Source organism: Pantherophis guttatus, chromosome 7 (assembly GCF_059756535.1).
Source record: "Pantherophis guttatus breed Tessera chromosome 7, ASM5975653v1, whole genome shotgun sequence".
NCBI lineage: Eukaryota > Metazoa > Chordata > Lepidosauria > Squamata > Colubridae > Pantherophis > Pantherophis guttatus.
The window spans coordinates 34,866,639-34,889,116 of NC_142069.1; the positions used below are offsets into that span (position 1 = coordinate 34,866,639).

The 22,478-nt window shown below is 35.1% G+C and overlaps 1 protein-coding gene across 2 annotated transcripts in view; it reads left to right on the forward strand.

Moving 5' to 3' along the window:
• The window catches only part of AGBL3 (AGBL carboxypeptidase 3), a 47,337-nt gene extending 25,958 nt beyond the window's left edge, over positions 1–21,379 (forward strand). For both annotated transcript variants that reach the window (XM_034403247.2, XM_034403248.3), the window contains 10 exons: positions 468–566; positions 1,397–1,465; positions 2,852–2,965; positions 4,700–4,793; positions 9,954–10,025; positions 10,907–11,080; positions 12,846–12,876; positions 13,811–14,022; positions 19,690–19,939; positions 20,944–21,379. In XM_034403247.2, coding sequence (XP_034259138.1) covers positions 468–566; positions 1,397–1,465; positions 2,852–2,965; positions 4,700–4,793; positions 9,954–10,025; positions 10,907–11,080; positions 12,846–12,876; positions 13,811–14,022; positions 19,690–19,939; positions 20,944–21,175 — 1,347 coding nt within the window. In that variant the 3' untranslated portion in view covers positions 21,176–21,379. The remainder of the gene's footprint in view (positions 1–467; positions 567–1,396; positions 1,466–2,851; positions 2,966–4,699; positions 4,794–9,953; positions 10,026–10,906; positions 11,081–12,845; positions 12,877–13,810; positions 14,023–19,689; positions 19,940–20,943) is intronic.
• The last annotated feature ends 1,099 nt before the right edge of the window (positions 21,380–22,478 follow it).

The following is a 22,478-nucleotide window of genomic DNA, read 5'->3' on the forward strand; positions in this document are numbered from 1 at the left end:
AGATGACACTGCAGTAATCAGATGCCCAATTTCTTCTAGAAGCAAAACCAAACTACCCAATACCATGGAGGCAGGTGCCAAAAACCAAAGCAAAAGAGGGCATACCTCAAGTCTAAAACAGTCATTAGAAACTAGGCAGATCCCAACTCTTGCTCATATCAGCCACCTTTGAAAAATGGATTGAGAAAAGAGTGAAAACACAACATTGAGTTGCTTCAGTTATGGGTGGATATGAGAGCATTGAAAAAACTTACCTGGGCATGTCAGAATAATTATAACAATTTGGAAATTGTAGGAGTTGACAGAGACGTGTCATATTTCTTATAACCTTTGTATTTGCCTTTAAATATTTTGGAGAGAGTGAGGGATGGTTTAGTTTAATAATTAAAATAGACAAGTAAATATTCTACTATCTTTATCTTTAATCCTGTTAAGCTTAACTAATTTAATTTTCTCTTTCTTGGCAGACAAAATCAAAGAAAAAATATTTGAAAGTAAAGAAGGAAAGAAGTTTTGTTTTGGAATCCTCAGGAAGAAGATATTCTAAACATTTACAAGAACCAGTGGTAGATTATAATTATTGTATAGTAACTACTCAGTACAGTTTGTTGATTCTTAACAGATGTTCACTACATACCAGTTATGCTATTTCCTTTTGGGATAAGAAATGTTATGTAGAAAAGAAGTAAGAAATAATAAGGCAAAAAAAGAAATCTTGAAATAAGGAAAAGTAAAGAAAAAGTGCAGAACATCATTTACTATAACTTTCCCTATCTTCCATCAAAGCACTGTTGCTTCCACTAGATCTGTTTTCTTTTTCATAAATGTATTCTTTAAATTTCTCATGTCTCTTTTTTTAAAGATCTCCTCAGTTCAACCGCAGCTCTCTTGGTCTTTTTAAATGTTTATTATTTTTTCCCCTACATAATATAGATATTCGCATTTCTGTATTATATTTAAAAATGGAAAGAAATTGGAAGAATAAACAATATGTGCTGTAGTTTAAAAAAAACTATAAGATTGGTTCAGACTATATATTAGCCCAGTAAATGAACCATTTCATGAAGATATATTAGTGCTGTTGTTGGGACTATGCTTTTGTTATTTCGCCTACAAAATTCTCTCCATCATAACATCAGAAGAGGTCTTAATCAGGGGCAATTTACCTTACAGAATATTTAAGAAAAAACATACTTAGAAAATTAAATACAATATTTTCCTATTATGGGATATACAGTAATTCAGAAAGATTGTATCCTGAGTGTTTTGTTGTTCTGTGGAAATAGAATTAGAAAAGAAACATAAAATCTTGAAAATCTGGAAACAGTTCTATAATATCTTGAGTGATTGTTCCTTGTAGTGATTACCTTGTAGTGATTAGTTTTTTCTTATTTAGAATGAATCCAAAAAACCAGAAGACACTTCTCACAGAATTTCCAAGACTCAAGAACAAATAATTAAAAATGTAAATATTTTATTGTATCATTAAATTCTAATATAAAACTCAGTGATTTGGTACAGTGATCTGGTACTGATTCTACAGAAAATAATGAATAATTGACTTAAAGGAAACCTTACGTTTACAATAAGTCATCCTAGCTAGTCACATTTGTTTATTTTATTTTGCTGCACATATCTGTCCATGCATAACAATATCAAATGAAAACTTATTTTCATTGATTTTTTTCTGAAATGTTTTCAACTGTCCTTCAAGAGTTAGACCAATGAGAAATATAACTGGTAATTTATCCAACCATCATTGTGACAGCATGACCATAATGAGGTAACCTTGACATAATTTCAGAACTGCCTGAGTAATTTTATGAAGTTTCTACAAGTCACTAATACAGAAATGAACTATTTCTGAATAAGTTAATTACTGTTAGGAGAAATGCTGTGTATATTTTTATAATTATAAAATACAGATTCTTCACTGCAGCTAAAGCAGTGGTAGGTTGCCCCTGGTTCGCACTGGTTCTATAGAACTGGTAGTAAAACCAGCAGGAGGCTCCGCCCACTGACTTCAATGTCATCAAAACGCTTCTGCACATGTGCAGAAGCTTCTGCGCATGTGCAGAAGAGTGCAAGTGAAGTGAGTAAGTGCACAAGGCCCCACTGCGAACCGGTAGTAAAGGTAAGTATAACCCACCCCTGAGCTAAAGACATTACCATTGACGATGTAGATGTGCATCTTTTTCCATATCAACATTACAATGTTCCTATCTACTGAACTTGTTTGATGCCACTTCCAATGCAGTGGAACACTTATCAAGACACACAATTACAACTGAATAAGAATTGCTTATCATAAACTAGCCTTCCCTAGTGGGTGCTTTCCAGCTGTGTTTGATTGTAATTTCATAGTTTCCAACAAACATGGCATGTAGGTACAATTTATAGATGTTGTAGTCTAAATTTCTGGAGGCATTAGTTTTAAATCTTGACAGTCAATTACCCCAAAAGCAAGATTCTCACAGAAGTCTCTTTAATCAGATTTATTGAAATGGAAAAGGGATTAAATTACAAAAATCTCAACAACTGGATTGTTTTCATTTTCAGAATTCATTTTATTTCCCAGACTTCTAAGGCAGAAATCTCCGTCTCTTAACTACGGCCTCTAAGTGAACTGGCACAAAGGCATTTTTAAAAAAAAAAAATTGTAAGAGAAGAATATCCAGGTGTCCAAAAGGGAATCTGTTTGAGGCACTGAACATAACATTACATCCAGATTGAATATTGTCTGTCATATGTAAAGTAATTTTTTTACCTCAAGCTTTCTTTCTGTTATCAAGGTATGTGTTTAGTTCTGTTACATTAAGTATATTTGTTACCCATTTATTTTTCTCCACAGGCCCAGGTTTTTCAGAAATTAAAACTGATGGAATTACAAAACGTGGAAAGAGAAAAATATGAAATTACCAAGCAGAATGTAGAGACTTTTTCTAGAACAACAAATGCAAAAAAGGTTTGGCTGTCATCTTAGTAGAATAAATTTTGCAACATAAATAAGAGAATGCTGACTTTTTTTTCTACATACTTTTAAATCTTATTGCTATACAGTTGCCATTTGCAAATATATTCATGCAGTGCATCATTTAAATTATTGCTGATGCTTAAATATATATTTAAATTACTGAAATGGAATTATATTGTAGAGCCATTTCTGCATTTCCCATTTCTTGCTTTTCCCATTCCTGACATCATAAATGAAGTTGCTATAGGAATTGTCTAGTGTGTGTGTGTGTGTGTGTGTGCGCGCGCGCATGCGTGCAAATGTTGCATTTCTGTTAATTGGAATAGTACCTTTATTGTTCCTCTCTACAAAGATAAAAATAAAAAAGATTAAATGCAAAAACTAGGGGGTCACATTGGTAAGTATGGGAATGCTGAAAGCTTGGGATAACCATATAAGGAATGGCTAAGGTGACTTAAATGGGATTGGTTGTGGGTTTGAATGTATATGTTTGTGGATGATGGCTAACAGTCTGAATCATTTGCAGTGAATATTGATTATATGGTTCTGAAACTTAATGTATCAAATTAGTAGATTTAACAGCAATTGCAAGTTATACATAGTGAAAAGCAGATATGAATAATATGAATATATGTTGCTTTATAGAATTTCACTAATATGTAAACTAAAGTTGAGGAACTAAGTGGAGAACTGTAAAGATGTGCAAACACTGGTAGAAGACACTGCTACAATAGTATACTGGCTATTGCAAGGAAATATAGTATGTACCTAGCATATAGGCAGTTGTGTGTTTTATTGCAAGTAATGTTGTCCACAATACTGCAAAAGAAGGTGACATTTTTATGCTTCTGCCTGTTTTGTTACACAAAATGAAAGCTGGTTATGGTGGGAAGAAAAGTAAATTGAATGCATTGGAAATGAAGTATTTAACATGTAGGTATGGTAAAAACAGAAGAGATGAGTTCAAGAAAGATGGGAGCTAAGTGAATTAATGTGGATCTCATTCAAAAATGACCAATGTGCAAAAAGTGTGTTCAGGTAATTTGATCATATACCAACCATGTATGACAATCAAATTGCAAAACAAATATATAAAGAAGAGTGACTTTATGGAGGACTTTACAAGAATAGAGAGATCTGATGGCATTGCTGTAAACTAGACTTAGTGTATACTGTTGTTATAAACGAGATTTGGCTTTTTTCCCCTTTGCTCATGCCTTATGGTCGTTTGCCTTAATATTTCCTACTCCTTTTCTATTCTTTTCTATTATTGTTCTTCATTCCAAAAGAGCGTGGTATGTGCATGCGCATGTACTATTTTTATAATTTTGTGTCTGATTAAATTATGTCTGATTAAAAATAAAATAGATGTGTTTATGCTTTAAAATGTTGACTTTACATGCAGAAAGAATATTTCATCTATAAGCATTCCCTTCTTTAAACCAGTCTTCCTCAGTCTGGTACCCTTCAAATGCATTAGTCTTCACTTTCTTTCATTCTCTCAATTTAGACTACAGCATCTACCTACATAATTCATTGGAATTATGACCAAATGTAATGAGGAAAGATGCAGCAGTATTTAGCATACCCAGACTACTTCTAGTCTGTGCCATAAAACTATTTATCACATATTTTAATTAGTCTTTACATACAAAGAAAGAAATGAGGGAGTTCAGAAATATGGAAGAATAGTAATCATACATTTGTCTCTGTTTTCTCTAATAGTTAAAGACTTTAGCAGGGGTTCATGAATTGTTTAAAGAAACTAGTTCCATTTTAAAAAGTAAACCAGATCAAATGGCTTTCCCCTCTAAAAAAGGTAAGAACATTTTTATCAGCTTGTACATTTTGTTAGTTAAATGGTGCACTATAACTAGGGTATGTTCTACATTTTATATAATCTTCCCAGTCCTGTATAATGTCCTTATAACTTCCATGGTCTGTTTTAGCTATGAAGTAGCAAGTACCTGCACTAGTGACCAACTTTCCCCTTAAAAATTATTAAAGATTAGATTAAAGTGACTTAGGTTAGATGACTGGAGTAGAAGTGTGATGAATAAAATAAAATGCATACATGAAATAATTATATTTTGAGGGACGGAGTTCCACTGGTAGTTACAACTGAATGAATGAGTGAGTGTAAGTCAAGCATATTAAAAATAACATCTATAATAAACTGTTTACTCATTTTATGACATTAAACATTACAACATTAAAAATTCAAAATACAAACCAGGAATTGTTAAATGCCAATTTTAAAAAATGATTTTTAAAATCTTTTTAGAGCCCTATCTTGCTTGCAGATTTAATGCTACTGTGAGAGGACAGAGGAAAATGTATTTTGGTGATAAAATATCTGTAAGATATTTGATCATGTGCTCTAACACTATACTTGCATTGGACAATTTAAAAAAAAATAGCATGGAAGGAGCTGGTCTTTCATTCCCTTTGGATATTTGACTCTCTCTTTAAATTCCCATCCAACATAATTGCAAGCAAAGATTACAGAAGAACTGGAATTTATTCTCAGATTAGATATTTCTTCCAGAATCTGAACAAAGACATCTTATATTTTATATTGTTCACTTAGTACATCTACTGGACATTTTCTGTGTTCCCAATTGTGTATTTTAATAGGAAATTAAGTGTGGAAACTTTATGTAAAAAAAATACATGATTCTTCCAACCTGCCATATAATTTCCTGATAAACTCATGGTGCATATAGACATGCTAGACATTCCCGATACATTCCAGTTCTATAAAACACAAGATGAGCATGTCTTCAGGTCTGTAATTTCATTTATTCTTTAGTGAGCCTTAGTGTGAGTATCAGTGGTGGGATTCTGCCGGTTCTAGGCGGTTCGGCCGAACCATTTGTTAAATTGCTGGCTCGCCCTGCCCCTTGCCCCGCCCCTCCGCTCCACTGGGCGATGGGTGGGTGAGCCAGCAATTTAACAAATGGTTCGGTGTTTTTTTATAATTTTATTGGCCTCGCAGCTGCCGCGGGGCTTCAAAGAGCCGCCCTACAGCTGATCAGTGTTAAAAGAAAAGAAATGAGTAGACCGACGCCTGCAAAAATAAATGGGTAGACCCAGTGGTGGGATTCTACTTCGGTAGAACTGGTTGTTAAGTAGTTAAGTAGTTAAGCCAGTGGTTGCCAAAGTGGGCGGTACCGCCCCTGGGGGGCGGTGGAATGCCTTAGGGGGCAGTAAGAGGCAAGGGGGGTGGCAGGAGGGGCTAAATGGCAAGGAGGGTGGCCTCCACCCTTTGCCCTGTGCCTCGCAGCACTTACCTCCTTGGAAGCAAACAGCAAGAAAAAACAGCCGCTTCAGCATCGGTTAATTAGCACAAGTTGATTAGATCGGCCTCCCGCTCTCAGCTGATTTGCTGTCAGGTGTTTTGTCAGGGCTCTATTGCGCTCTGCAAAGAGTGCTCGAGCAGATTTTTTTTCCCCCTAGCCTAGCTATGCTGAAAAAGCGAAACCGAAACTAAAGCAGGGTCTTTGCTGCAACGTGACAAAATGAGGCAGAAAGAGATTTCTTTTCTTTTTCCTCACCAAAAAAGGTAGGTGCAAACAATGGGAAATTTAGGGCAAAAGAGGAGAGTTCAAGATTTTAAAACAAAAGAAAAAAAGCTCTATTTAACTAGGGAATTGTAATTGAGATACTATTAATTGTATATTGTGTTGAAAGCAGAAATGGTTAAATTGTGGTTTGGAGGAATATATGGGGGAAATTATTTGGTTTATTATTATTGGTAAATATAATTAATTGATTTGTAAGAAATTGGATTGCATGAAAATAATTGGAATATTCATGTTCATATTGATTAATATACAAAAAAGATAGTTATATAACTAATTGATTTCTATTAAAATATTGAATTTGTATTAAACAACTGTAATATTACATAATTAACCAATGTGAAGATGGATATAAAAATAGATGACAATGGGAAGGGGTATAATCTCAAGGTTGACTCAGCCTTCCATCCTTCCGAGGTAGGTAAAATGAGGACCCGGATTGTGGGGGCAATAAGCTGACTTTGTATAAAATAGAACACTGCTTAGGGGGGGGGCAAAACCAAAGTATGAAGGCTATTGCTTAAAAGCATTGTAAGCCGCCCTGAGTCTCCAGAGAAGGGCAGCATATAAATCAAATCAAACCAATAATATAAAATAGGGAAAAATTGAATTTGATTAAGATTAGAGATGAGGATGAAGGGTAATATTGGTTTTTTAAAAAAATAGATGAGGAATAAATATGGCAAAAAGGAAATATAGAAATTGTAAATTTAATTGAAATGACTAAACACTGTTTAAATTTGTGAACTGGCCAAATACTCTGTTCAAAGAAAATACATTGTATGTTTGTATGTGTGTTTCTAATCATTGCTATTTATTCATATTTGTTCTCTTTTATTCTTTAAAGTTTAACAATTCATTCTTTATCTTAATATCTTTATATTTGTTTGGGGTTGGCTTTCTTCCCTTTCATCTTTTTTATTGTACAGCAATCTTTCTCCTCAAACCTACCACCTCTCTCTTTTCTTTCCTTCTTACTTTCTCTTCCTCTTCTCTTCTTCTCCTCCCCACTTCCTCTTCCTTTCTCCTTCTCCTCCTCTCTTCCTTCCTCTCTTACCCTCACTCCTACTCTAATTTCCCTTCCCTTCTTTCATCCCTCTCTATTGCTGTATCCTTTTATGCATATGGACTACTCAGAGGGCTGAAAAAGTTATTTTTGACTGGTCCTCGCACTTTTGACCAGTCCTCGAACTTACGACTGTCCTAACATTTTATGTTTTTGCCCTATCTTGTCACCATGGTGAAGAGAAGCAGTTGTGAAATGAGTGACACGGTTGTTAAGAATGCTACAATGGGCATAAATGATGACCAGTCATAAGTGTGAAGACCGGTCAAAAGTGCAAGGACCTGTCAGAAATGACTTTTTTCAGCCTTCTGGGTAGTCCTTTTGTGCATATGGACTATTCAGAGGGCTGAAAAAGTTATTTTTGATTGGTCCTCACACTTTTGACCAGTCTTTGAACTTATGACTGTCCTCATATTTTACGTTTTTGCTCTATCTTGTCACCATGATGAAGAGAAGCAGTTGTGAAATGAGTGACACGGTTGTTAAGAATGCCGCAACGAGCATAAATGTGAAGATGGTCATAAGTGCGAGGACCGGTCATAAGTGCGAGGACCAGTCAGAAATGACTTTTTTCAGCTCTGAGTAGTCCCTATGCAGATAGCCACGCCCACCCGGTCACATGACCAGCTAGCCACGCCCACCCAGTCACATGACCAGCTAGCCACGCCCACCCAGTCACATGACCACCAAGCCACACCCCCAACTAAGCCACGCCCACAGAACCAGTTGTTAAAAAAATTGAATCCCACCACTGGTGAGTATGTATGTATGCATCTACCACTTTCTTGAACTTTTTATATTTTATACAATAGACTCTTTTTCAGAAAAATGTACTATAAGAAAATATTTTAAAAATTAGGATTAGGGTTATTTCTGGTCCCATAGATATTTCACCAAGGTGTATGCATTTTAGAGAGAGTTAGAATGTGAAACCTTGAATCTAAAATTCTGTTAAATCACAAAATCTATCATATGTCTTAGGCTAATCAGTTACCCATCTTAGATTATTGAACTGCCACATCAGTCCTTACTTTTCCTCTTTTTACTATATCATAACTAACTCTCAAATTATTTTGTTAAATGTTGATTGTCTTTGCATTCAAATATGGAAATTATTATTACAAAATTTTTAAACTGTGTGTGTGTGTGTGTGTGTATACCCTGTTTCCCCGAAAATAAGACATCCCCTGATAATAAGACCAATTTGGCTTTTGAGCACATGCACTAAAATTAGGCTTCCCCCCGAAAATAATCCCTCTCCAAAAATATTTAAATGCAGAGCTGGAAATCAGGTAAGACGGCAAGAGGAGCCCCATCTTGCTCCATGCACCCCAAAATAATAAGACCTCCCCGAAAATAAGGCCAAGCTCTTATTTCGGGGTTCAAAAAAATATAAGAGGGTCTTATTTTTGGGAAAACATGGTATTTATTATTTATTATTTATTTATTATAAAAATATTTATTATAAAAATAATAAATTATATTATGTTACAGCACAGTGCTGTTCACATGTATACAGTATACTTTGAGATGAGGAGAATGGGAAGGAGCAATGCAAGGATAGTAAGCAAACACATAAGCCTATTGCTTGTGTTTATTTATTTATCAAAATAAGCCATTTTTTTCATAGGTATACTAATTAACATTAATTATGTGAACTTATATAAGAACTATCCCAGATATCTCTGTTTATCTCTTGGAAAGCAAAGCAAAATAGACATACTTTTAAACAAACTTTTCTGGAGGATTTATATTTTATGTGTATCATCATCATTATCTATTAAATTTATATGGAGCCCAACTCTGGGCCATTACCAAATTTTATGGTACTTTAAAAGCTAACGGATAACAAATACCTTATCATATACAGTAAACCTTAATAAACTATGGTATAATTCAGACGCATGAAGTTATGTTTGAGGGAGTGTAAACTGGGAAAGGTTGAGGATACTTACTGATTGCTGCGCATAAACAACCCAGCAAGATAAACACTATCATATAATAAAGGATACATCCACTGGTCTCTGTCATATATCCTACTCTATAAGCATTAGTCACCTTTGCCAGTGAACAAGGTGGCATTTTGTTCATTTATCTATGTTTTATCAATACAGATCAAAGCAACAGCCATAGGCTTCTGTGATGATGAGGAAAGGAATAAAATATGTCTAATGACATCCCAACACAAACTTCGTGAATCATATTTTTCCTCCAATATTGGGATACAAGTACAAGAGATAGGATAGCATTTTTTATCATCATGAATGTCTATGGCCACAATAAATCTGTTACTGTATCACCTTTCATATCTTTAATTTCTTTTTCTCAGATGCTATACCGAATGTGCCAAGTAAATATACTCTTCAGTATCTGAGTCATTATTTCCCTGAGCAAGGATTAAGTGAGTTTATTTATAAGTATGATTAAGATAGAAATGCATGTATAAACAGTACATTTACAGGCAGCACAGTATAGTGAAATTATGATTATGAAATACATATTTGTAGCCAAGCTGTTTCAACAGTGCTTGTTCCCAGGCCTACTCAAAGTTTGCAAGAATACATTCTTTAATTCTGCATTTTATTACAGTGGAAGTGGACTATGCTTCTTGATTTCCATAGGCAAATTAAGAATTAGATTCCAGTGTGACAAATTGATACTATAAAAAAACTACTGAAGAGTAAATACTGTTACAGAATGTAAACAGAACATAAATGTTCAAATGAAATCTAATCCCTAAAATGCTGACACTAAAATGTTCCTAACAGTGTTTGGGGTAAAAATTATCTTGTCTAAGGGTGGAAGTGGAATGTGGTGTGAAAGAAGTGGAAAGTGTTAAGTGTTTGATACAATTTCTATGGGCCAAAGACAGACTTACAAAATCAAGTTGACATTTGCCATAATTCTTTTTGCAAATTTGCAATTCTTGATAAAATAATTACTCTTCCAGGTTTTACGATTATGAGGGAAAACTAAAAACAAAATATGATTATAGTAGTAGTGTTTTACAAAATAAATTCATTAATGTGATTTGCATTTTTCTTAATTTTCAAGCTTAGTTACATATGTTAGTAAACTTAATTGTATATAAATGTGCACACATTCAGCATTTTGTAGTTAATAAGATTGTGTGTGTGTGTATACATACACACAGTATGAGAGAGCAAATCTAGGCACTTAAGAGCTAGCTAGATTCCTTAACGATATTTGATACAGTCAATTTTTATCATGTCAAGATTGTATTACAGTACTATGTCTGGATTTGGTCTTTTATTTAAACAGATTTTGGATGGGACTTATCCCACCCTTTTAAGCACGTTGTTTCCCAGAGACTTTTCCTACCTCCCACTGCCCATAACCAAGTGGGCAATACACCAAAGAAAAATAGTGCACTTCTGGGTTGCCGACTTCCTAGAGTGGAAAATATGAAGAGGGAAGTAAGCATCCATCAAAAAAGTTAAGTATTGTAGCACAATATTATGAGATGGGGGAGGGGGAGGCAATACATAGTAAGAAGTGATCAACCATGCAGATATAGTAAATATATGGTAATTTCCTTTCATAGACAAATGTGATGGGAATTATAGACAGTTTTAGAAGCCTTCTGTAACCTGACAACCTTCAGTTGTGTTAGGGTAGGGGTGTCAAACTGGCAGCCCACGAGCCAGATGCATCATGTGGAGGCCACGCCCACCCCAGTTCTGTGAAGGGAAAAAAGTTGCAATATATCACATGATGGCAATGTGACGCTGCAACTTTGACACCAATGTGTTAGGGCTATGACTCTGTTTACTGGTTCTCAGGACACCCAAAAGGTGACAGACTGGGAAGACTAAGTCATTTTACTCAAAATCATGTATATATTAGAAAAAATGTAGATATTAGGAACCATCAAACATCATAGAGGTGCTTAGAAATTTTCTCATTTTTATCTAGACCAGTGGTGTCAAACTCAAGGCCCGGGAAATGCTTAGATCTGGCCACGAGGCCAGCCTGGAAACAGCAAAGGAGCAGCCCACAGGGCCTCTGCTAGTTAAAATGGAGCTTGGGTGGGCTGCATGTTTTCACTGGCAGAGGGCTATCAAAACAAACTAAAAACAAAACAAAAGGAGAAATGTTTTCCCTTTTGCATTTGAGCATCCAAGAAGGGACAGGAAAGGAGAAAGGAGAAGAGGAAAGACAGAAAAAGAAGGAAATATTGGAAGAGAGCAAGGAAGGAAAAAGAAGGGAAGAAGGGAAGGAAAAAGAAAAGAGAATGAAGAGGGAAAGAAAAAGAAGGGAAGGAAGGAACGAATGAACAAACGAACAAAGATTATAATGAGAGTGAGGGTGGGTCTCAGGACCACCACAGGTGCCCCCAACACAAGTTCTGTGTCACACCCACCATGGCCATGGCCACGCCCCACGCTCCCCCCCCGCCTGGCCCTCCGAGATCAAACACAACCCTGATGCAGCCTCAATGAAATCGAGTTTGACACCCCAATCTAGACATCTATCCAATAAAGTGTGCTAAATTACAACTTGCCCAAGCCCCAGTATAGAGTTTAATGGCAAAATGGAGGTTTGAATTTTCATCTTATTTCATCAAATATAAGAGGCTTAACAGCAAAATCATTGCCAGTTGTTAATAACTGGCAATGGTTAGGGTTGGAGTTACACCATACAAAAACAAAAGGTTATCCTTTCTTGAATAGTACATACTATATCATTCTAGAATAGTTAAATATACATGACCTCAAGTACAAAAACAAATGTGCTTAATTTCTTGAGTTCTTCAACAATAATCTAAAATATCACAACAATAATTTTGATGTTCATAATTTTTGTGAGTCATGTTTTCATAAATTCTATATTTTTATATAATCATAGAGTTGGAAGGAACTATTTAGGCCAAATCCAATTTTGTTTTGTTATAAATCATTAATAAATCAAAATGATTTTTTTAATGATAGAAGCTAAAATTTTGTGTTAAAAGTTGATTTACAATATCTTGAAAATATTTAAAACAAGAGGCCATGCCATCTGCTTAATTTTAAGTGTCCAAATGAACGAACATAAGCAGAATTAATTTCTTGTACAAAAACTACATTAGTAATCGAAAATATTAATGTGGTTCTCTACTAGGGAAGAGAATAATGAGAAAGGGTTAAATTCCATGTAATAAATAAGGACCTTTATTTTTAATTATGCCGTATGTCATCTTTGTATCTCTTATTTGTAGCATCTCTCATACAACTGGACAATCACCCAAGGTAGGAAAACTGTGTATTTGTTATTAGCGATTTCTGAAAGCCTCATATTAAACCTTAGGAAAAATCTCACAGAATCTAATTTAATTTAATATGGATCAGTATAAGACTGCACATGTGCTTTATAAATTATTTTCTCTAATCTTTATTTTAATTAATATTTTTAAATCTTACAATAAATTTTACATTGCAAGTTTGGGTACAAGTACTATTTAGTGGATTTACTCTAAAGTTCACTCTAATTAACTGAGCAATAAAGTTCATATAACTTATATTAGAAGTAATTATTAAAGAAAATCTGCAAAGGGTAAAACATCATTCTAAGATAATTTCTTCTCTTTCATATTAAAGGTTGGAGTGCTCTCTTCTGGGATAAAGCTTGCCATGACACTTACATATAATCTAAAGAGAGAGAAGAACACTTCTTATTTTAGAAATGATATTTTATTAGTGCAGATATAAGCAGTAGGTTATTCAGAAGTCATAATTTCACATTTTAAATGGATTGTAGCCCAAGTGGTAATATCTAGATCTTAATTTATTCAGCATTTTAATAAGTTTTATGATTCTGCCTCAACAGTAAGTTTTCTAACCCGAAAAATACTGAATGCTATAAAGTCATATTACTGTTTATCAATACTTTAAGAATCCACTTATTTAAAGTGAATTATGGAAAAATTGCTTACAAAAAATAGAAAAGAAACATTTGCCAGGAGTTCCTGAAAGCTCAGAAACAAGTCAAAATTTTCATATCCAAATATAGCATAAATGCAAGCATAAGTACTATTTCACAAAATTGTTGAGTTGACTGTACTGTATATTTCAGAAGTCACAATATTTTTGAAGTGTATCCTTTTTGTATAAGATCTAAGAATTGGTTCATTTTGCATGTTATTTTCTTCTGAGTTTTGAGATGCTTAATCTTAATCTGTTTCAGCCCTTTATATCTGTCTCAGCCAGAAGCAGAAAATCACTCTGAAAGGGGCTGTGTCACACTACAGTTAGAAGAAAAAGAACTACAAAATATTGCTCTAGCTCAAGAAATCCATTTAAATGCTCCATATAACAAAGCTGCAACCTGGAGATTAGAAAAGTATCAAGCTGGAAAGACCAATAGTTGCAGAGAGAAGGCATCTCCAGATATCAAAGGTTTTTTCTCATATTGGAAATTAAATCTTTACCAATTACAATGGGTTTTATACTCTCATCAAAATTTCTAAAATATATTGACTAGTTTACTTGTATATTAAAAGGGGCTGGACCTTATAGTCTTTGAAGTCTCGATGAGCAACTTGTTACATAAAATATTTTAGTCGATTCATTATCTTTCTTAGGAAAAGGAACATTAACTTTAACTTGAGGATTTCTTAATTGATGAAGAATATTCTGATAAATTAATCAACTACAGAATCAATAATAGCAAAAAGTAGAACAGTAAAACATATTTGGATCACATATGCTCATGAGCAGCCATTTTAACCTGCCTGTCAAGCTGCCAAATCAGAGAGATAAAGCAAATTTTAGGGTTGGGTGGGTTACCATTTGTTACAAAAATAAAATGTTTTTCACATTGTATTTTCTCTTTCTCATTTATTCCTTCTCAGAGGAGAGGAATAACTGGAAATAATGCTTGAACTACAAATTTGTATTCTGGTGGGAAAAGCTAGTGTTTAGAAGCTGAAGAACGTTTAATAAAATATAATTTCCAAAGCTACTTAATGAAATGTACATCCAGTACTGCTCAAAAGAGGATATGGAGAATGAATTAGCCTCACATACATAAACCATATATATATACATAATGCCTTCTGTGAAAAGACTGATACAGAGTATCAGTTAAATTTAACAATATTTAAAATGTATTTTTTTTATTGAAAAAGTTTTTCAAATACAAATTTTCCCCCTTTTTTCCCCCCTCCTCCCTAACTCCCCCTCCCCTCCCCTCCCCCTGTGGCTTCTACAAAATAAAACCCAAATTCATAACAGATTATATAATACTTTACCATCCCTTTGCTCCACCCCCCATACACTGACCCTTTCTTTCTAATAATATTATTATATCCCCCTTATACTATACATTTCAAGATAACATTCAACTATAACATTATATAATAACTCCTAATTTAGCATAATAATATTATATCCCCCAGTTTAGCAATTTCTACTCATAATCTACCCTTTTCCTCCTCCCCCATACATATATCTCTTAATTCAAATCTTTTATATATATTAATATAACATTTCAAAGCAATCTTCAACTATAAAACTATATAATAAATCCTAATTTGACATTTATTCAACTCATAGTCTGCCCATTTCCTCCACCCCCATACATATATCTCTTAACTCAAATCTTTTACATGTATTCATATCTAAACATAATATCCCTTTTCTTAAACTAAACAATCAATAAGCTAACCTATCTCCACCCACTTTCCTACAGGACTACCATACATAATAATTTTTAATATCTTTATTCTTCTGCCCACACCACTAAGAAGTATTCCCTTAAAATAAAATCCTCAAATGACTTTAAGCTTGTAATCCATATGATATCTTCTGTAATGTCTTTCAGATGGATTGTTAACTCCATCACCCATGTTAGGGTAACATCACATCCTAATTCCAACAGTATGTTCGGTATCTTCAATTACCATCTGCCCCCATCAATAGTAGATGTCTTCATATATATAAAAAAACCACCCGAGTGACTTTATATTTGTATTCCATATAGTGTCTTATTGTAATGTCTTTCATCTAAATTATTAATTCCAACCACCGTAATAGGGTAACAACCAGATCTTCTGCGTGCCCCAATCCCATAACTCTCTTGCCTTGTAGCTCAGCATAAACATAATACATTTATCAAAGAATCCAAAATAGATAGTTCCAATCCATTCAGTTTAAGGCCATTTTCACATCCCAAAAGTACAGCACTACAGAGGTCTGTCACTCTCCTCAAGATAATATAAACCAATACTTTGCCTCAGCTATATTTTCATGTATTCAGTCATCTCTTAGATAACTGGCATTACACTGTTGTTTAGTCTAAAAGTTTTTATTTTTGTAGGACCTGCTTCTTTTCTTGACTTTTTGTGGGTTAGATCTCCATCCTGGTTTCCTTTCTATAAGTTGTATATCAACTGTTTGGTTTCCATGCTGATCTATAACTTGATCTTGTTGGTTTTGCTTTTGTGGCTTAAATCTCCATTCTGGTTTCTTTCCTATGAGTTGTGTATCAACTCATTGATTTCCATGCTGGTCTGTAACTTGATAAGTCATCACATTAGAATCCAAAGCCGCCTCTCTTGTATTTATAAATAGTCCAGCTGAGACCTCTGAAGGAGAATCCAGAAGCGGCTCATCTACAAAGACCTCTGTAACTTGTTGTTTTTCCATTACTTCCACCTCCATCTGCTTATCCTGAATTTCTATTTCTTGTTGATTTTGCTTTTCTTTATTCCACTCATATATTATACATGGAGTTGTTGAACCCATTTTGAAAATCTTGTAGTAAAATTCTTCCGCTTTTTCAACAGTATTTAGTTGATATCTTTCTCCTTGATATCTCAATATTATACCAACTGGAGCATCCCACCTGAATGAGATGTTTTGTTTCTTTAGCTCAGTCACCAAAAATCCAAATTTCTTTCTCTTTTAACATCTTGGGCGGCAACTCTTTATATATCCAGATCTTTCTTCCATTCAGTTGTAGAGTAGAATTAAAGGATTTTTGCACAATATCATTTCTTATTCCTTTATCTGTAAAGTAAATCACCACATCTCTAGGCAACTGCCTTTGCTTTGCAATTCAAGAATTTACTCTATAGGCCTTGTCAATCTTACAAGATACCTCAGGATGAACCTTTAAAATCCCAGCCAGAACTTCAGCAGATATTTTTCTTAAATCATCTCTATTATTTTCCTGTAACCCTCTCATTCTAACCGCAAATTCCGTGAGCCTGTATTGCATCATTGTAACTTCTTTTTCAATCCCTTGTTTTATATTTTCTGCATTGTAAGTCTCGTGATCAGCTTCCTTCTTAGACTTTACTTCTGAGCTATTATCTTGAATATTTATCAAATCATTTTCAATTCTTTGTATTTTATTATCCATATTATAAATCTTATCATTAACTTCCTCCATTTTAGACTCTAATAACTTGATATTTTTATCCATCTTTATAACTATTTCTGAAAAAGCATTAGTCACTGTTACAATCTTTCGTTGCAAATTATCATATTTTAGTTGTATCAATTCTTTAATTTCCTGCCTAAATTTTTCAAGATTCTGGTTCACAATCTCATCATATCTTGCCATCTCCTCCAGAACAAATTCTTTTAGGTTAAAGCCATTCTTCTGAGTCTGCAAGTTCGAAACTTGTTCACATAGTTTGTAAATGGGGGAAACCCCACCCCCCGCTGCTAGTTTGTCTGGCTTTGTTAGTTTTGACGCCATCCTGCCACACAGACAAACTCTTTTTAAAGAAAGAAAACTTCTCTCCAAACAAAGTCAATATCAAATCTCCAAGAGGAAAGAAACATAAAATAGAAATTTTTCTTCTCAATTCTAGCCAGCACTGTTTATTCTGCTACTTTGTAGCTTGTTAAATTATTCAGACAGAAGGACTTCTTCTTCTCAAGCCTCAGCGGTCGCCATTTTAAACTTTTTTTTTCCTTCACTTTTAAAATCGCTTATAAATCATTAAAAATACTTGCGATTTAGGGTCCCAAGTCCAGATCTCATCCTCTTTAATTAAACAATCTGTTGATTTTCATTGAAAGGCTTGGTCTCGTCGCCTGGCTCTGCAAAAAGCAGAGTTCTCCCGAAGCCTGGACAGCGGCGAAGAAAATAGGGAGCCTCATCCTGCTTCGTCCCCAAGAGTAAAACAAAAACTCTGGAGACTTCGCAGAGGGCTCTACCTGCCCTCGCCTGCTCTATCTCACATTTCCTTATGGAAATGGAGTTTTTCGAGCCGCCTTTCAGCTGTGAAGGCGGCTCTTTACGGGCGACGGGGCTGGTGGTCCCAAGGGACCATCTGACAGCGACGGAAGCCAAACCGGAAGCCAATATTTAAAATGTATTTTTAATAATTCACATTGTTATATCATTACTTATTTTAAAGTAAGATTTTGAAATATGCTTTTGATGTTGAGTGAACCGCTTCTGTGGTAGTGCAACTAGTTCTTATATTTCCTCACAAAACTGTAGAGTGGACGTCTGAAAATAGATTACAATGGAAGTCAGTTTTTAAGACTTAAATATATATTGAGTTGAGATTTTAGAATCCCATTTTTAATTATTAATTTATTATACTTTTATATCACCTTCTATTTGGGTTGTGCATGAAAGAATTTTGGGAAAAACACATTGGAGTTTTCAGTGGAACTCTCTGCTATGTGGTTCATTAAATTATGAAACTAAACAAGCTGAACTTGCAAACTGTACAGCCTTCCTTCCTTCCTTCCTTCCTTCCTTCCTTCCTTCCTTCCTTCCTTCCTTCCTTCCTTCCTTCCTTCCTTCCCATCCAACTTAAATAACAGGGTTGGTAGCAAGAATATACAAACAATATAATGACAGAACAAAAAATACAATTTAAAACAATCATAATACATTAGAAGAGTTGAGGCATCATACTTAATCCCCAAAATGTGTGTATCAGAATCCAATAGCAGCCTGGCCCTAATGCCTGAAGGAAAAGCCAGGTCTTCTGGCTTTCTGGAAGGTTGGGGTCATGTGGATTTCGAGGTGGATGTTCCATAGCACAGGTATCACTACAGAGAAGATATGTCTCTTGTCTTGGGTTCCAGAATATAGTTTCAAATAAGAAGCCTGAAGCACACAGCACTATTGGATGTAGTGGGATGGACAAAAACTACTGGAGACAGGTGATCCTCAATTAAGATGGCCCTATAGGGTTTTAAAGGTATAACCAGTACTTTGAATTGCACCTGGAAGCCTACTGGAAACCAGTGGGGGCCATGCAACAGTTGTGTCATAGTGATGAACCTAATGCATCCAGTACTGGCCATTGCTGCACTCTGGACCATTTGAAACTTCCAAATGCTTTTCAAGGGCTGCCCCATGCAGAGTATGCTGAAATCCAAATGGGAAGTGACTAAGGCATGATTGACTACAAGAAGAGCCTCCTAATCCAGGAACAGGTAAAACTTGCATACATGATGGATTTGTTGAAAGGTCAAGGTCACAGATTTCACACCAATTCTGTCTGGGGGAGAGATATCCCAAACAGAGTTATCAACTGAAAAGCTTTACTTCGAAAGAATTAAAAATTAATCTGGGACAGAATAATAGTTGGCTGAAATCCTTTGCTGAAGTTTAAAATGGGAAGCAAAAAAAAATCCCTCAGCAATGACATGTCACTTCCATATTACTGCCAAATAAACTTATTTACTTTCCTTCCTTCCTTTCCTCCCTCTTTCTCTCAGACATGCACACATTCTCTGCAGAGCACAGAATCCTTTTATTCATAAGAGACGGGGATTTGGGAAAATTTTAAAATATCAGCTTGAATTATCATAAATGAACATAATTATTTATGACACAAAGGCCAACTTGAAATACATTTTTTCCTAATTGAGTATAAGAAGATAAATGCTCACATGACTACAAGATCTGAAAGAAGGATACTGCGGGGTGGGAGATTATTTTTCTTCTGTAGGATAGGCTAAAGTGAATTTATTAATATGTCACAGAAAAAAATCATGTAAAGGGGGTTAAGACTAAATTGTTGAATTGTAGGTTAAATTGATCTTTGGAAAGATTGTCTCAAATTTACTTGTTTTTCATTACAGCTTTCCTTGAGACACAAAAAAGTACTTTACCTGGAACCAAAGAGAAAGTAAAGGGATTGTCACCATCAAGGAATGCTAAAACTAACAAAATTGGTGGCGGGAACTGCGAAGAAGGTCTTAAACTGAACAGGTCTTCTATTAATCAAGATTTACTGCTCTCCCTTCCTTTGATGTCTGAAGAAAAATACAGTCAACCCACCGAAAAATATTTGAGGAGTGAACGACATCTAAAATCCTTGGGCCGACACCGGTAAGTAAAATGTAGCATCTATTCAGTCTGACTTAATGCTTCCATCCAAAATTGTTTTGTGATTTCTGTTTTTAATGAGAAAATCAAGTTTGTGTAACAAAACAGAAGTACAATTCCAGATCAAGAAATACTTCACTGAAACACTTCACTTTAAATAATTTAAAGTATTTAAGAGATACTTTAAATTATTTTGCAAATAATATAAAGAAGCATTCTGAATAAAGAATGTGGTCACAGGAAGAAAAATATACTTAGCCTTATATATATTTAGCCTTATATAAATATATTTAGCCTTATATATAACATTTTGTACTTTTTCAAAATAAGCAGCTTCCAGTTATCTATTGTTTTACATCCTGATTCACTGATTCTTAAAAAAACATGGCCTCTGTTCTGGTGGGCAGCCTGGATTATCAACAAGCTTGTTATGAACCATATATATATAACTAGCTGAATACTCATACTCCACTACAAAACTATGTGATCGGCCTTGATAAATCAACACTTACAGAAAACTAATGAGTAGTTACGATTGGCTCTCCTCTCCCCTTCTCTCCCGCAGCCTTGCCCCACAGAAGCCTCCCCTATCCTATCCCCTTCTCTCCCTCAGCCTTGCCCCACAAAAGCCTCCCCTATCCTATCCCCTGCTTGCTGCTGTGAAAGTAAAATTGAAACTGAAACTCCTCTCCTCTGCTTCTGTTTTGCATTTGGAACAGATTTCTTTTCAGGTGGGGAGGGGGAGTAAAACTCCTTAGCATCAGAGCATGTTAATAATAATATCGGAAATACTAATGCTCTGATGGTCATTTGGAAAAATCCTTTCTTAGTGAGCACCTAGAAGCCAAGAGGAACATATGTGGCAAAATTCAAGCTTGTAGGCTTTACAGTTCTGGGGATTTTGTGATGATGCGTGAGTGGTATGTTGCTTTTATATATATATAGATTAGCAAAACAATTTTAAGATATAGCTGTTTAAAATTACTTTGTTTTGCTTATTTGTGCAGACCACGCCTGGCTACTTTACTGACTACAAAAGGGCCCAACAAAACAATTTTAGTGAAACATTCTGAAGACGATGAAACATCCAGGTCTCTATTACAAAACAGGCCAAAAATGCCATCAAGAAATCTGCTTTGCCAGAGTGAAAGCAAATTTTTTCCTAAGAGATGTAAAAGTGACAGACCTTCAGTGCAAGATCTTCCAAACACAACTGAGAGGATTTCTTTTCATGCGTAACTTGAGATGCAGTTTCTTTTGTACCATTTCAGACTACCCAGCAGTGATATCATCCAAGCATACTGCTTTATCTCTTTAGACATCATACTGGGAAGATGTTGCATGCAGAGCAGTTGCACTTTCTCAAGATTGGAATATTGGATACAAACTAGAACATCTGGGAGGGAGGTGGCTGTGAATAATATAAAGAAAACTAAAATATGATCTGATTTATTTATTTATTTTTATTGTTAGCCAATTGCACAGGGAAGCAAGTTGAATCATTTCATTTCTAAATATAATATTTCAAGAAAATGATCTGGAAAAAAATGAGATGGGAATTGGATTTCTCAGTGCTGAATCATATTAAACACTAGTAGGATTTTCATTCCATAAGGTGTTGAACCTAAAAAGCAAAAAACTATAAACTTGAATGGTTTCTCTTTGGGGTTTGTCTTAAGAATGTAATAGAGGAAATAAGGTCACTTTTCCAATTTGGGGTGCTGTCATTAACTCCATGTTTCTTACGAAGAGGCAAAATATACATCGCTGTATATAAATGTCTTGGACAATCCTTATAATTAACTATTTCCAATTTCCAATGAACTCCAGCTTAATTATGTCAAATCTACAAATAACTGCCATGTGACCAATTTTGTATTGGAAGACACCAGTTTTTGCTGATCTGTGGCAAATTCCAAATATCAGTAATTATGTGTACCTGCCAGCTGATGGATCCAGTGAACTGAAATCCCATCCAAGAAAACTTATGTTCTAATACATATAGTTGCTTTTAAATCACATTCTTAATTTTTGTCACTTGCTAAGGCAATGCTGATGATAATGTTATCCATTCAGTCAAGTCCGACTCTTGGCGATTCTATGGGCCAGGTCTCTCTACATCTTCCAATCTTGCACTATTTTCTTGAGTTGTTCTATGTTGTGGCTGGTGTCATGTTCGATGGTATCCAACCACTGTTATTTGGCAGCTTGGTTTTCTTTTTACTGCTAAATCTTCCAAACAATTGCTATCACCAATGAACATGTTAAGGCCGTGATGGTGAACCTATGGCACGTGTGCCACAGGGGGCATGCAGAGCCCTCTGTGCGGGCACACAAATCGTCGCCCGAGCTCAACTCCACCGTGCATGCGCACGCACCTCCCGCCAGCCAGCTATTCTCTGCTGTGCATGCAGGGATAAATGCACGCATGCACAGGGTGGTCACACGTGCATACGAAGGGGGCAGGGCACACATGGGGTCACACACACATTGCATTATGGGATATAAGTGCAGGGAGATCTACTAGGCCCAAAACAGGGCG